General features: G+C 43.4%; 2 protein-coding genes across 5 annotated transcripts in view; one reads left to right on the top strand and one right to left on the bottom strand.

The window, feature by feature from the left end:
- The window catches only part of LOC124290748 (dedicator of cytokinesis protein 7-like), an 84,785-nt gene extending 77,941 nt beyond the window's left edge, over positions 1–6,844 (top strand). Inside the window, 2 exon segments of the mRNA XM_046727561.1 lie at positions 4,434–4,592; positions 5,405–6,844. Of these exon segments, the coding sequence (XP_046583517.1) occupies positions 4,434–4,592; positions 5,405–5,459 (214 nt within the window). The 3' untranslated portion in view covers positions 5,460–6,844.
- A 3,854-nt stretch (positions 6,845–10,698) lies between these two features.
- LOC124290749 (CAP-Gly domain-containing linker protein 4-like) overlaps positions 10,699–14,640 on the bottom strand; it is a 50,738-nt gene continuing 46,796 nt past the window's right edge. For all 4 annotated transcript variants that reach the window (XM_046727562.1, XM_046727567.1, XM_046727566.1 and 1 more), the window contains exon 13: positions 10,699–14,507. In XM_046727562.1, coding sequence (XP_046583518.1) covers positions 14,215–14,507 — 293 coding nt within the window. In that variant the 3' untranslated portion in view covers positions 10,699–14,214. The remainder of the gene's footprint in view (positions 14,508–14,640) is intronic.

The following is a 14,640-nucleotide window of genomic DNA, read 5'->3' as shown; positions in this document are numbered from 1 at the left end:
TACAGGTTCTCTGAGTGAGCTCACATTAGCAGACATGTCAATAATGGAATCTTATTGTACAGTAGCGTCAAAACAAACCAATAAACCAAGACTCACTTTCGGTCAGGGTGGCAGGACACTGTCCACTGGAGAGAACAATACGATGACCAAAGTTTGCACGATTACGGGAATGCGTATCGAGCTGATAATGGCGTTATAAACGTGCTTGGCGGCTCCAAATAGCGGCGGAGCAGATCTCTTCAATGGGGAGTGCCGATGCAAAAGCTTTTGATGCGGCTACTGCCCTGACCGAAAGTGAGCCTTCAACCCCTCAGGGGAGGCTTGCCCTTAGCCTGATAAGCGGCACAAATACACGATACTAGCCAGCGAGACAAAGTCTGCTTGCTCGCTGGCAGACCAGCCTTCCCGTCACCGTAACAACAGAACAGCTGGGTACCCGTGCGGATCCCCTGCGTTCGTTTGAGATAGACTTTGAGCGCCTTACGGACATCCAACGGTGAGTGCTCGTAGGAGTGGTCCCCGATGTGGAAGGCTGGGTAAGAGTAGGAAGTTCGATAGGAGCTGTCACATGGAAGCGTGATCGACCTTCGGTCGGTAAGTATCTGGGAGGCTTAATACTGACACGATCCGTGTGAAACACAGTCAGCGCCGGGTCGGACGACATAGCATGTAAATCGCCGACCCTTGACCAGATGTTACCGCCACCAGAAAAACAGCTTTCCAGGTCAACAACTGAATGGAAATAGCCGATAGGTGTGAGAAAGTGGGACGGACAGCCAATCGAGCACGATCGACAAATCCCAAGGTGGACTGGTTCGCCTGAGAGCAGGTCGAATCCGTTCGTGCCAGCGGCGAAAGCGCCAGCGAGAGGTGCTGCCCCAGAAGAGCACCATCGACAGGGGTGTGAAAAGTGGAAATAGCGGTGGAGTAGCGCTGAATGGTCGGCCGCCAGGCCTTCTTCCAAACGAGCTTGCAAAAACTCCAATACTGGACTAAATCCGCGAGAAAGGGGATCTGCAATCCCTTTATCTGAACACCAGCGCGCATAGCGGGACCACCTATCCCTCGTACTGAGCGTTTGTCGAATCCGCCTGAAGCCAGAATTGTGTCTGCAACTGCTGCAGGAATTCCGCGTGCCTCGAGGTTAGACCTGACAGAGGCCAAGCCACCCACTGAATCCGTGGATTTGGGTGGGGCGCCCGTTCTGAGTGAGAATGTCCGGTCGCAAAGGTAATAGAACAGGAGGCTGAGCCAGAAACCTGAGAATTACCGAAACCAGCTCTGTGGACGGCCAAAGCGGTGCCAGTAGCACAAGTAGCCGAGCTGGCTGGGTGGACAGCTGTGAAAGGACACGGGGAATGAGTGGTAACGGCGGGAGCGCCCAGAGCACTTTGCCCGTCCAATCCAGCAGGAAGGCGTCGGCAGCCAACGCCTGGGTCCGTATCCGAGAGCAGAACATCGGTGTTCGATCGTCCCCCGGGACGCAAAACAGATCCACCTCGAGCGACCGCACAACTGGGAGATTACTGTGAATATCTGCCTGTCGAGCATCCCGTGCGTCGCGGGCCAGGATCCGGCGAGAGCATCTGCTCTCGCCGTTCTCCAGCCCCGGAGATAAACAGGGAGTACCTGACAATCGTACTGGTCGCTCCAGAGGAGAAAGTCCCACGCTTCCGGAGGAGTGCTGGGGACACCGTGCCTCCCTGCTTCAGGATGTCGCGACATGGCCGTCCTGGTTGTCTAACTGAAGACGGACTACCTGGCCACGGACATGCTCTCTGAAGCCGAATACCAACCGCACAGCTCTCAGTTCCAACACGTTGATGTGAAGGTGAGCTTCGCTTCGACCAGAGTCCGGAAGCCGACAGACTGCCCAGAACGCCCCAGCCCGTGAGGGACGCATCTGTCTGAACTGTGAGAGCTGGCGTCGGGATTTCCAAGGGGAACCCCCTGGTGAGATTCCCGACATTTGTCCACCACTGAAGGTGAGGTGTCAACCACTCGGGGACTGTGAGACTGCGCTCCAGATCCTCCATGTGAGTCCACAGCCCAGCCAAAGCTTGCTGTATGGGACGCATCCTCAACCGCGCCCGCCACACTACAGAGATCGTCGCCGCCATATGGCCCAGTAGACGGAGCCAAGTCCGTGCTGGTGCCTGGGGCTGGGAGAGGAATGAAGAGACCATCTCCCGAACTCTGGTGACCGGGTCGGGCTTTACAAGGAAGCGAGATCCTTGTTCGTTTGGAATCAAGCTCCAAAAAACCAAGTCCTGGGTGGGTACCAGGTCGGATTTCTTGAGGTTGATGATCCACCCCAGTCGAAGTTAGAATGTCTATCACTGTGTGAGTAGCATCTTGACTCGCTGGCTGTGTTAGTGCTCGAGCAACCAGTCGCCTAGGTAAGGGTAACAACGCCTTCCTAAGCGGCGAGCTAGGGTAGCTGGGACTAACATGAGCTTGGTGAACACCCTTGGGGCAGTCGATATGCCGAAGGGAGCACCCTGAATTGGTAATACATCCCGTCCGTAAAGAGAACCCGAAGGTACTGCTTGAGCGATGGATGTATGGGTACATGCAGAATCGCGATCCTTTAGGTCGATTGGCGTGAGCCAATCGCCGGGCTGAACAGATGAGATCACCGGCGCAGTGTCTCCATCTTGAAGGATGGTACTGAGCATCGCGATTCAGCCCCTTGAGGTTGAGAATCGGACGGAACCCGCCGTCTTTCTTCGGACGAGGAAGTACGTGGAATAAAATCCCCGCCTGTTCCTCTCCGGTGGAATGCGCTTCGATTGCGGACTTGTCCAGCAGAGCCTGAACCGTCGTCAAGAATATGTCCGCCCTGGCTTGACATGGCGGCACCGAGTGCGACGTATGCGGTGAAGCCGGGCGGACCTCGCTTCCACAGTGGGATATGGCCTATGCTGACCGTGGCCAGCACCCAAGCGTTGTTGGTAGCCTTCTCCCATTCCGGCAGGAATAGAGAGAGGCGGCCTCCCACTGGGATATGGGGTAGGAGCGCGTGTGTAGACCCGAGTAGCGGAGCTGACTGGGCGTGACACACGGCTTGAGCGGCAGCCTGATGGGTTAACGGGAGGTCGGGGCAGACCTCCCGCGCCCGCGAAAAGGCTGGGAGCTAGTCGAGGACTGCTCCTTGCCCCTACCAAGCGGCCGAAGCCAGCCGGCAGACTCGGGTGTAGGCTGCACCCCGGCGGAGGAAGGTGGCACGGGAGCGCGGGGGCGAGACACCCGCGGGTGCTCCAACAAGGCCTTAGAGTCCTTGAAGGAGGTAGCTGCAGCGGCAGCCTCCCGTATGACCTGCTGGGCCCCTGGAAAGAGGGTCGCTCCCAGACGGAAAGGGAGGGCCAGCAAGGTCTGCTGTGTTGCTGCCGAGTACCTAGACGTCGACAGCCACAGCCGGCGCATCCCCATGACTGCGCACATCACCGTCGACGCAGCAGACCGCAAAGAGTCGCTGGCGAGGTGAGCCTGCACTTCCGAAAGCTGGCGGAGCAGCGACATGCGGCGACCGTCGCCAGCATGCCCTCCGCCTCCAGGGCCGACCTCTGAACCCGAGGAGAGGTAGGCCTCATGGACCACCACCCGCACCTGCTGCATCGCGTTCGGTGAACCTCCTCGTGGGTCCGGTGCAGCGTGCGCGAAGATTTCAGCGAGGGCAAAAGGTGGAGTTAGGCCCTTGCCGAGCAGCCGGAGCTGCTCCGAGGAAGCCGAGCCTCCCCAGGGCGGCGGAAGTGAAAAACACGACCGTCAACAATGCGGTACAACGAACAGGGAATCCTCCCCAAGCTGGTAGCGCCGCCACGAGTTCAGGTAAGTCAAACCTTACTCGGGGCACCAGACAAGAGGGGTCAGGATAAGTATAAAATATCAATTTTACTCTAAAAATTACATTTAAGTGAGTGAATGAGTGAGTTTAGTTTAACACAGCACTCAGCAATATTCCAGCTATATGGCAGCGGTCTGTAAATAATCAAGTTTGGGCTAGACAATCCAGTGATCAAGGCATGAACATCGTTCTATGCATTTGGGATACAATGACATGTGTCAACCAAGCCAGCCTGACCACCCGATCCCGTTAGTCACCTCTTATAACAAGCATGGGTTACTGAAGATCAATTCTAACCCAGATCTCCACAGGTCTATGAATTTAGTGTGGGTTTGTTTACCATTATTGGTATATTGTTTTAGTGTCGATTGGCTTTGGTATTTAGGGTCCTTAGTTCACTTGACTCAGTTGATTGATTGTGTATTGATTGCTGGTTGATCAACCTCTGCTTTCCCCACACTAAGTTGTCGTGTGATTGCAGTGATGTAATAAATGATGTACAACTCTACCCACTCCTCTTTTACACTATTCTCATGGAGTCGCGGTGGTTTTATGAGATTGCTGATATTATTGCGATGTCCGACAGATGCAGTGACTCACTGCAGCGTAACAAGGCGCTCATCCCCCCGGAGCAGAAGGAGTACCAACGGGAGCTGGAGCGGAACTACCACAACTTCAAAGAAAAACTGCAGCCAATGATCTGCTCCAACATTGTCTCTCTCAACAAACGATCTCGCCACAAGAAGTAAGTGTGCACTATTCCCTTTTAGGCTCCTAGAGTAGGACCCAAGGGCATGGATTCTTGCTTTAACTATTAATCACTAGATTGTTTCTAACATGAGTGACTCCACGTTTGTCGGACAATGAATTTGCAGATACTTCTGATGGGCTTTGGTTTATGCTTAATGAATATGGCAGAAAGTTAATGCTGAATTCCACTTATGCGATTCTAGGATAGATCTCAAGCATCCCGTGCTTTCCCTGGGGATAGGGCGGAGGGATAGCCTACTGGTTAATGCATTCACCCGTGCTTAACACCCAGGTTCAATTCCCCACATGGGTACAATGTGTGAAGCCCATTTCTGGGGTCCACTGCTATAATATTGTTGGAATGTTGCTAAAGCGGCGTAAAACTAAACTCACTTACTTGCTCACTCACCTTGGGGACCTGATTTAAAAGGTTCTAGTTGTAAAAGTTGACTTAATTGATCTGGTGGTCGAACTCATAAAATGTTATGACAGTGCACCCTGATGTAGGTTTCTGCTAATATCAATCACTGGATTGTCTGATCCAGTCAAATTTATACAGACTGCAGTCATGAGTTGGAATAATGCTGAGTGGTGTAAAAACTATACATTTACACAAATGCAGACTTGAAACTATACTTAAGTAGTCGTCCACTTGTTTGCCTGACAGTTGCTTTACTATTTATCATGATACAGCTTGAATATTGCTGGTAACAACATAACACAACAGTTTCTCACTGTTTGTTTCATAGTATTTCCTTGAATATATTTGAGGTTATATGTGTTGTACACAGAAGTTTTTCTTTTCAGCAAAGAGGCCAAGGAACGTTTGAAGCGTCAAGAGGCAAATACATCCCAGTGTTGAGTTATGGAGTCCTGGAATCTTCATCACACACGTCTGACTCCAGACTAGTCAGAGGACTAGTTCGACCTTTTGGCTTGACCAACCCTCATTCTGTAGTCAAAAGGTCACATTGTCAACTCAACATTCTGGCCATGTTTTTACGTATAGATCAAGTCGAAATCCTCAACCATGGAATGATAGATAGACTATGGACTTCTGTCTCAACAGGACTTGTATAATTTGAACTGATATCACCAAGATATCCTCAGCAGATGGGGCCAGCTTGCTATCCACATTGACTCTGCAGACATTACAACTTTCAGTGTATGAACGCCACAACACATCGCCTCAGATGATAGGAGCTGGAGTAGGACAGGGATGTGGTTGATCCTCCTCGCTTACACAGGAACTAGTCATTGGTGTCATTGCTAAGCCAAACCAGTCTGTTGTTACCTTCTGCAGAATGGAGTGTATGTTTCTGCTTGAACTGGAACCATCTAATCCCCCCCAGCCATAAGAAGGGGTGTACATTGCATAATTGCCGACCTGACATTCTGTCACAACATGCTTACCAGAGCCGGATACAGGATGTCTGAGGTGAAAAGTGGTTCACAGTTTGAATATGTTGCCTTTTTGGGTTGCAAGTGTTTCAGATTCTGGATTCATTGCTTCAGTGTGTTGGCTCAAATAGACAATGATTGTAGGGTTGCTGATGAATCTGTTTCAGTACCATAAAGACGGCTCTTGGTGTCAGGTTGGTTGAGCTTTCAATAGCTGTGTGGTGAAATAGAAAGCCCCCTCTATCTGGATCAGCCAGTTCTGTTGATTGCTAGGAAAGGAAATGTGCAATACTGTTGACATTATAGTCTCACTGTTGCCTTCACTTGCAATACTTTTATTGCATTGCTTGTTGCAGGTGTCTCGGTAATCTAAGAATGTTTACCAAGTAATACCTATCAAATGTATTATCTCCAGATGCAAATCTAGAACATTCAATACATATTTGAATATTTTGAAGGAAACCCTAGTTTTCACTCCTGTAATTCGACTAAAACTGATTTCTCTATACCAGAGTACTGTTTCCACTGGACCACATTTGCCTGTGTGCTTACGATCATCATGAAATGTCTCTCCAGTGTATAAAATGTCCCTTGATGAAACATTCTGTCTAGAGGTGATTTGTAGGTGTTGAATGGTTTTTTCTGATGTCACGTCACATTGTAATATTGTCAAGCCATGACAGACAGACCTATGCTAATATATTCCACTTAAAGAAGACACTTTACCTGTGATAATACCATATGAATTTCTACATTAACTAATTATATTTAAACTGAAAGTTAATCAAACCCAAGGGATATAGCTGCTATCAAAGCCAGTATTCAATAAACACAAGTTTGATAGACCATGGAGATTGTTCAAAACTATGAAATACATATGTTTAATTCTTAACTGAAGTATAGCAATGAGACCAAATTTTTACCATTGCATAATACATGCTAGTCTTTCTTTGCAATAAGTCAAATGTATATATAACATTTTGTAAATAATAACTTAATTGTCCATGTATTATTGGTACCCTGCTTCACAACTAAATCATCATGGTAGTGGAAGATGTTCTATCATGTTTATCATGAATTTGGATAATGTTCATTTATGAGTGAAAATTGATCATTATGTATAACATTCAAAAGAAGTTGAGGACCACCTGTTACCTGTCATGTTACTATAGCTAATATGTCGTGCTATAACAGATTAGCTATAGTTATATGATAAGAAGGGGTGTAAATAGACACAATACCATTGGACAGTTGTCAAATGTGACATATGTTGTATTTGGGATTACACTTTACAGCGTTCGAAAATACCTGCTTGCCCGACCACCCGGTATGGGTTATTTTTAAAACAGTCTGCCACATCTCTCGAATTCACCTGCCCGACGTTCTGGGGTTAAAGTTTAGACATGTATATGAAGATATCTTGTGGGCAGGTAAGGTTTGGTCAGGGCTGGCAGGTTTTACATCTAACCAGCCCTGTGGTCTGGCTGAAAATTTTGGGAGTTTCATACCCTGCACTTTATCAATACGATATAAGGTCTAGTATGTCTTTTGAGTTGCATCACATCCATGTGGGTTGGAAATCCAGGATGGGACCCAAAAGTAGAATCCCAAATAGTAATTTACTGAAAAGTGGAATCCCAAATAAGACATGTTAAAAAATGGCTGCTCCTTAGATTCTTTTGAAGTATTGTCTAACCTGTGGGTAAATATGGAGGTTGCTGTTGAAGCCCCCAAAGCCGTGTAGTTGTAGCCATTGTTCCTGTGTCGACTGTCTCACTGTTAATCAGGGCACTTGTTTAGCATGTACGTCTAGTGCTGTTGTTTCCCTGTGGACCAGTTCTACATACTTTTGCTATGTAGTGTTTTGAATGAGAATATTCAGTACCCTTTTGGTATGATGAATGCATTCTTTGTTATACACAGATCTGAAGACTGAGATGTGATGTGTAGGAGCTTGATGATTCCTTAATCAAAAGAATTTTGACCAAAATCACAGAAAGAAAATATGTGAAGGTTTAGCATGTTTTCTTTAGAAGTACATCTATCATCCCACCTCCTGATGTTGGTCAAGGACGTTTTGTATACATACTTTGTACAATAAACAGTACCACAATATTGTTGTTCGATTACGTTGACCTTCTGTCACAGTTCTGTACATAAAGTGGGGCGGTGGGGTAGCCTAGTGGTCATAGGTTCACTTGTCACACCAAAGACCTGGTTTCGATTTCCTACATGGGTACAATGTGTGAAGCCCATTTCTGGTGTACCTGCCGTGATATTGTTAAGAGTGGCATATATGTGAAGGGAAAATGAAACAAAGTGGCAGGTAGTTGTAAGGCACTTTATTAGACAGAATGGACAGTTGTATACAGAGGGCAAGACTGTCACATTATCACAGTGGGGACGGGCAATCTACATTCACAAGGTAAACAGGATTTAGAAAAAAACGGACATAAAACTAAGTCTTTTTTGATAAATTAGTGCAGGCTGATCGTTTGATTCTGACAGTGTTACCTCATAACATAAGTTTAAAGCTGAAATAAGAATTAAATACGAGAAGTGATAGAAAGCTTCTTGAGCCGTTTGATTCAGATCAAATAAACTCTTCACTTCTGAAATAAACCCCAAGAGCCCACATGACAAGTTAAACAAAATGATGCACAAGATGCCCATGGTTTAAAAACTGTGCTGTAAACAAAATTATGCTCATGTTTCTATGTTGCATGTTCTGTAGTTCTGCCACCAAGTCAATTAATTGTCCATGTATACTGTTGTCAAAAAAAATAAGGGAACATGTAGCAAGAACTGTTGACATCCTGTATGTTAACAAAAAATGAGAGAATTCTATGTTGTGTTATCTATACCGTTTCTTGCTATCTGTTCCTTTACTTATTTGCATCAGTATATATGAAACACCTCAGCGACTAAACAATTAGGCCATGGTAAATTATTTATTAGACTTTCATCCTTCATCAGCCCCGCTGCAAGTTGATGTGGGTTACCATAACAATCAGGTGTTACCTGTCATAAACACTTTCCCCAGGGAGTGAAAAATCTGAAAATATAATAGAAGTACTTTTACCCTACTTCTACATCTGTGATGGATTAGAAAAAACGATTCCTACAGTTGCAGCTGTTACCTTGTAAATAATTCATCAAACAATTGGGATATGATCTCCGGCCACAGAAGAGATTCGCCACCAGACATTGGTGATTATTCTTATGTACTGAAACCAGTAGTAATGAATATTTTTCAATACCATCTGCTCCAAACAATCTCTTTATAAAACGTATTGAGCAACCGAAAAGCATCTGTACCTCTATATCGACTTATGCTAACTGGTGATCAAAATGTTAAATAACAGAATAAAGTGTCAAAGTACCTCCTGTTGGGATGAAAATCTAATAAATACGTAGTGACTTGGATTCATATTATGTGTAGTCCAGTGCACATGTCACTGTAACAGTTTAATACAGAATGTCATGTTAGAAAATGCACTTTTATGACCAGATGGTCTATGAGCCAATATGGCAAAACATTTGAGCATACGTGTCTTTTGAAGAGGATTATGAAATCAAAACCCAGTGAGAGTATCGGGAACAACTGAGGTCTAAAATCTAATTTCTCAAAAACGGTAATCCTTATATGCATTGTTTGATGAGTACTAATGTCCGGTGTATTTCATCAAATCTTTAAACCTTCCCAATCAGAAGCTGAAACAATTGATTATTTGGTTGTAGTAAATCCAATATCTAGTTTAAATTATTGGCAATGTTGCATTTGTGATATTTGGTTCAAAATATCATGATAGTTCTGCCAGTGTTTTATGGGTGACATCTCAGGCATCTACTGCAGTGCTATCTCACATCATGGAGACATTGCATGGTCGTTGACGCAACCTTACAAGGCCCCCTCAACGTGTGTGTGTGTGTGTTGGCAGGGTATTGGGACTTGGGACCAGGATGAAGATGATTACAACATTTAGGGGTTTACCTCAAACAAAACACATGAAACACAACATACAAACAAAAAGATGCCAGAGCTACAATAAAATACTAGATGCACACATGAAGCTTATGTGAACAAATCGGGACAGCAAAACATTGGTGAACAAATACATATCAAATTGCATTGAGATCCTTGGTGAAATAAAATACTTTTCCCCATTATTTATACCATCTTTGTGAGTGAGATTTAATGCTGAAGTGGATATTATTTCAGTAATAGCCTTGCATCACAGCATCTTCATTTACATTACATTACATTAACATAAGAAGTGTAAATTGTTTAACAACATTACTCAGAATAAAGAATAATTAAAGTAAAAAACTACATCATTTTGTGTAGGAAATAATCTCTTTGATATCATTCCCCAAAAAATGGACTTTAGTCCAGGTAAAGAACACTCAACTTGTTTGTACAACTATACTGTATAGCCTAGAAAAAAAATCCTAAAGCTAACCTTAACTATTCAATTAAAACCTTTGGGCAGAATGCCTTGGTAGAATATTAACAAAGGTTTCAGACACGTCGCCCTAAAACTATAAAACCAACCAAAGGTTTCAGATATCCAGAAACCTGATTATCCATACAATATTTAAGAAAAATACAAGTGTTCAAAAGTCATATAAAGGAAATAAGTGTTCTTTAACTTCTTTTGAGCGGTATAGACAATGTCAGAGCCTGTCAGACACAGAACTTATTAATCTAAACTTAAGTTTATTAATACCCACTTCAGCGACAATATCAACTTATGGCACTGATAACATCAGTCAAAAGCAAGACGAAGGGGGTAAAGTCTGTGGACTCGATTAAACAACGAAAACTGAAGTGAAACACTTGTACAGAATGTTCTGATTGTTATTGTGACTATACCAGTGAGACACATACGTCCATAAACAAATTAAACATAATACATGCAGGCTGAAATATTAAGCTCATTAATACAAACAATCGACAAGGGCACAAGCTCTTGAAGGACAGTGAAATCTTGATAATTCAGAAAGTGGAACTTTTGTTGAAATCATCCCTACGGAATATCCAAAATAATGTTTAAGTACAGAATAATTTCACTCCTGTACATAAACATGTCCAGAGCTGTATTAATCTAAATGGTTGGAAACAACAGGATCCAGACTACCGAGGTTCTCTCATAGTGGGAGATATATCCATTACACCTTTTCTTCAACAGTTAAACTAATGTCCTGTAATTTGTATACAGGATCTTATAAAGTATATACAGTAACAGTACAATAAAATTTGCTCTGATATTTTAAAAATATATATTTAAATATGTTTTATATTCAAACATACATGGTTACATTACAATGAAATATCTTAAAATGGTTGTTAAAAATGTTAGCAAAATATGCCAAAATGTGTCTCATTGGCAATAACTGGTAATTTATATTAAAAGAGAAGGATGAAAAATAAGACTTTAATATATCACATACACTATAACCTCAGGCCTGTCCTGCTCGGTAGAATCATAATGCCAGTTTTGGACTGAAGCCCACATTGACAAACAATATTTCAGTTCTATCGTGGTGAGATGCAAATGTACACCTAATCATTAAAGGTGTAATATATATACACTGTAGAAGCAAGATAAATCATTTCACTTATGTGTTAAATACAAAGTCTTGATCAAGTGAATTGCTGCACATCTACAGAAATAGATGCATTGCAACTGTTTTTTTAAATATATTCTGTGTTGATAAGATATACTGCAAAATGCCCCTCAAATGCTTTGATATGAGCCAATTTGAATTTGGCTCAAGGATCAGTCATTCCTTGCTATTTATTCTAGAAAGGAAAAAGATACTCTACAAGTTTCTGTAAACAGAAAATGTGACTCTGCATATCTGTGACATCAGGAGCATCACAAATACGATCACTGTTTAACAACATGTAACTGTCATCTGGTGTATTTTCTCTTCTCCAAATTGTGTTTGTTATTCACAACCCTAACCATTTATCTGTCATACATTGTTTTAGAGGAATTGTGACACACAATTTTTATAATAAAGAACAGGTACCGAAATGAGAAATCATTACTATATATATTCAAGGCATTCTTTGGCATGATCAGGGCAAACTGGATTAGGTACACATTATCAGGGCCAGCTGAGTTCACATGATCAGCTCCACTACTGAATTCGGGACTCATCCTCAAAGCCTACTGAATACAGTACACTCAATCAGGGCCACTTGAATACAGTACACTCGATCAGGGCCACTTGAATTCAATACACTCGATCAGGACCACTTGAATTCAGTACACTCGATCAGGACCACTTGAATTTAGTACACATGACCAGGGCCAACTGGAGTTCGTTAACATGGGGTCCAGGTGAGATACCACCAGATGCTGTTGGATACAAAGACAGAAGAATGGTAATGTCTGATGAAAATTGTTCAGTGGGTACATTTTGACTTGGGACAAAACAAGGCTGAGCACTGGACACTGCCTTCCATCACACATACAATGTGCAGTCTATTATAAGCTAAAGGCAAGAATGTTATGGATGTCAGCTTCTATATTTTGAGCAACACGACGTTTCAAAGTATATTCTTACACCTTCATCTACCGATTCCTCAAAACAAAGACGCTGACATTCATTATATTCTTGCCTTTATGTGTTTCACTTCTAAATGCCGTGTAAAGACTTCAATCTAAGCCAAGATGAAGTTACGCAGTATCAGATCATTACATTACTGTTCAAATGGTCACACAATTACCAGCCAGACAATCCCAAGGAAGCAGGAAACTGACTGGTTACGTGGAAACAAAATACCTCTAATTTACAACATTGAACGAATGTTGTTTAAAGCTACATTCAGCAGTATTGCAGCTACAACAGCTGCATGTAAATAACCGATTCTGGACCAGACAATCCAGTGATTGACATGATGGGCAACTTCACACACTGTTTGGGTGGAATGACACACTGTATGCAGTCATCTAGCCTTACCACCCATTCCGTATCCGTAGTCTTTCAGAACAAGCAGAAGTTACTTTGGACCAGTTCCCATCTGGAATTCCAGCCGAGTACAGTTCCAAGTGAGTATAGCTTTAAGTGGTTGTAATATAGTTATTATTAGTTATATAGTTATGAGTCAAAATAGTTATGTTTTAAGTTTGTAACTGAGAAGTTGAGCTGGTAACAACACTATGATAGTGAATGGCTCTACGCTGGTGAAAGGCATATGGTGTTACCATGATAAACTGGAGATTTAATACACAGAGTAATCAGTGATAGCTCCGCTGATACTGACACAGTACGATCTTCAATGAGAGAATGTGGACACACTGTGTGGTTATGTAAAACAGCACCTCTAGGGACATGATATTGTGGTTCACACAGACGGAATGCATGGTGGAGTTTGTGGCAGGTCGTTGTGATCAGACACTGATCGGACGTTGTGGAGAATACAAACAGCTGATGAGTGACCACACTTGTGTCATCAACTCATACCCTGTATAAACACGATAAAGTGTCTTAAAGTCATCGGCACCAGATGATGGTTTTTGAAGGCATTACTCTCAGAGATATTGTTCACTTGAAAAATGAGTCAAAACCTTCCCACAAGGTCATGAGTACATTGCTAAGAGAGGATAAGAAGAAGATAAGTCCTATGTAAATTGCATTATTTAGGGGTACTGATTTGCACATTTTAAGCAGGCTAAATCCCAATTTTCAGGTTCCAAGTTCAAGTCAGATCCTTAACAGCATCTTCATTGTGTCAATGCCTCAAGTTATACAACTGTCAGCTTGGGATACCAGGTACTTGAAAGCTCTACTGCATCACAGCTATACAAATCACAGGGAAATAGGATTCACTAGATGTGTGCTGTAGGGAGCTGTCAGTAATACAAATGAGTCAGGGTGTGCTTGCAGACAGTTTCACAGTCAGACATTTTGAGATGGGTTTAAGCTGTGTGGGATTTTTATACATTTTTTAAATCCTGCTTAAATATTCTGCACTGCTCCCTTAGAATTTTAGCGTAAAAGCAGACACCGGATTCATGAAAACTCAGAAAAGTTCAGCTAAAAACTGAACTTTCTGTCTGCGCTTCACAGAAACAGAGCAGCCATATTGAAAGTGTACATATGCAGTATTTAGATGTATCAAGCCACCTGATGAATTCTTGGGACTTTGCTGCAGATAAACTTGTTGTAGCCAGTATTCCATATCCAGTCCTATCCATCTCCTAATGACTGTGATGGCTAGTTTCTCCGTTCATGCGATTGTCCCCAATTACTCGATGATCACCATTGTGCTTTGTCAGATCTGGTGGAGAATGGCTGTCAGTCATTAGTTTTGCTCCGTTTATTCCTCGTACAAACACCTTGCTTGGCCTCACAATAAGCCCATGGTCGGGTTTACATGTAAAGTATCTCTTTCCCCGTACACTGCCGTCGTTCTTCCCCTTGGCTGTCCGCAGTTCCACGCCCAGCCACACCCCCTCACCGAAGTCTGTCGGCCCCACGTACCGCACAACACCTGAAATGGAGATTTCAGGTTATTCATGTTCAATGAAATCGAATATTGATGTATTTTTCAAAAAGGATTGGCAGTACTTACATATTTAATTTGACAGTTCTCTGATCACTGGTAACTGACAAATTAACATGGT

The sequence above is a fragment of the Haliotis rubra genome, unplaced genomic scaffold, assembly GCF_003918875.1.
Source record: "Haliotis rubra isolate DU_JTF1 unplaced genomic scaffold, ASM391887v1 Scf473, whole genome shotgun sequence".
Taxonomy (NCBI): domain Eukaryota; kingdom Metazoa; phylum Mollusca; class Gastropoda; order Lepetellida; family Haliotidae; genus Haliotis; species Haliotis rubra.
Note: the sequence above shows the minus strand (reverse complement) of the source record. Positions and strands in the feature narration are given on the sequence as shown.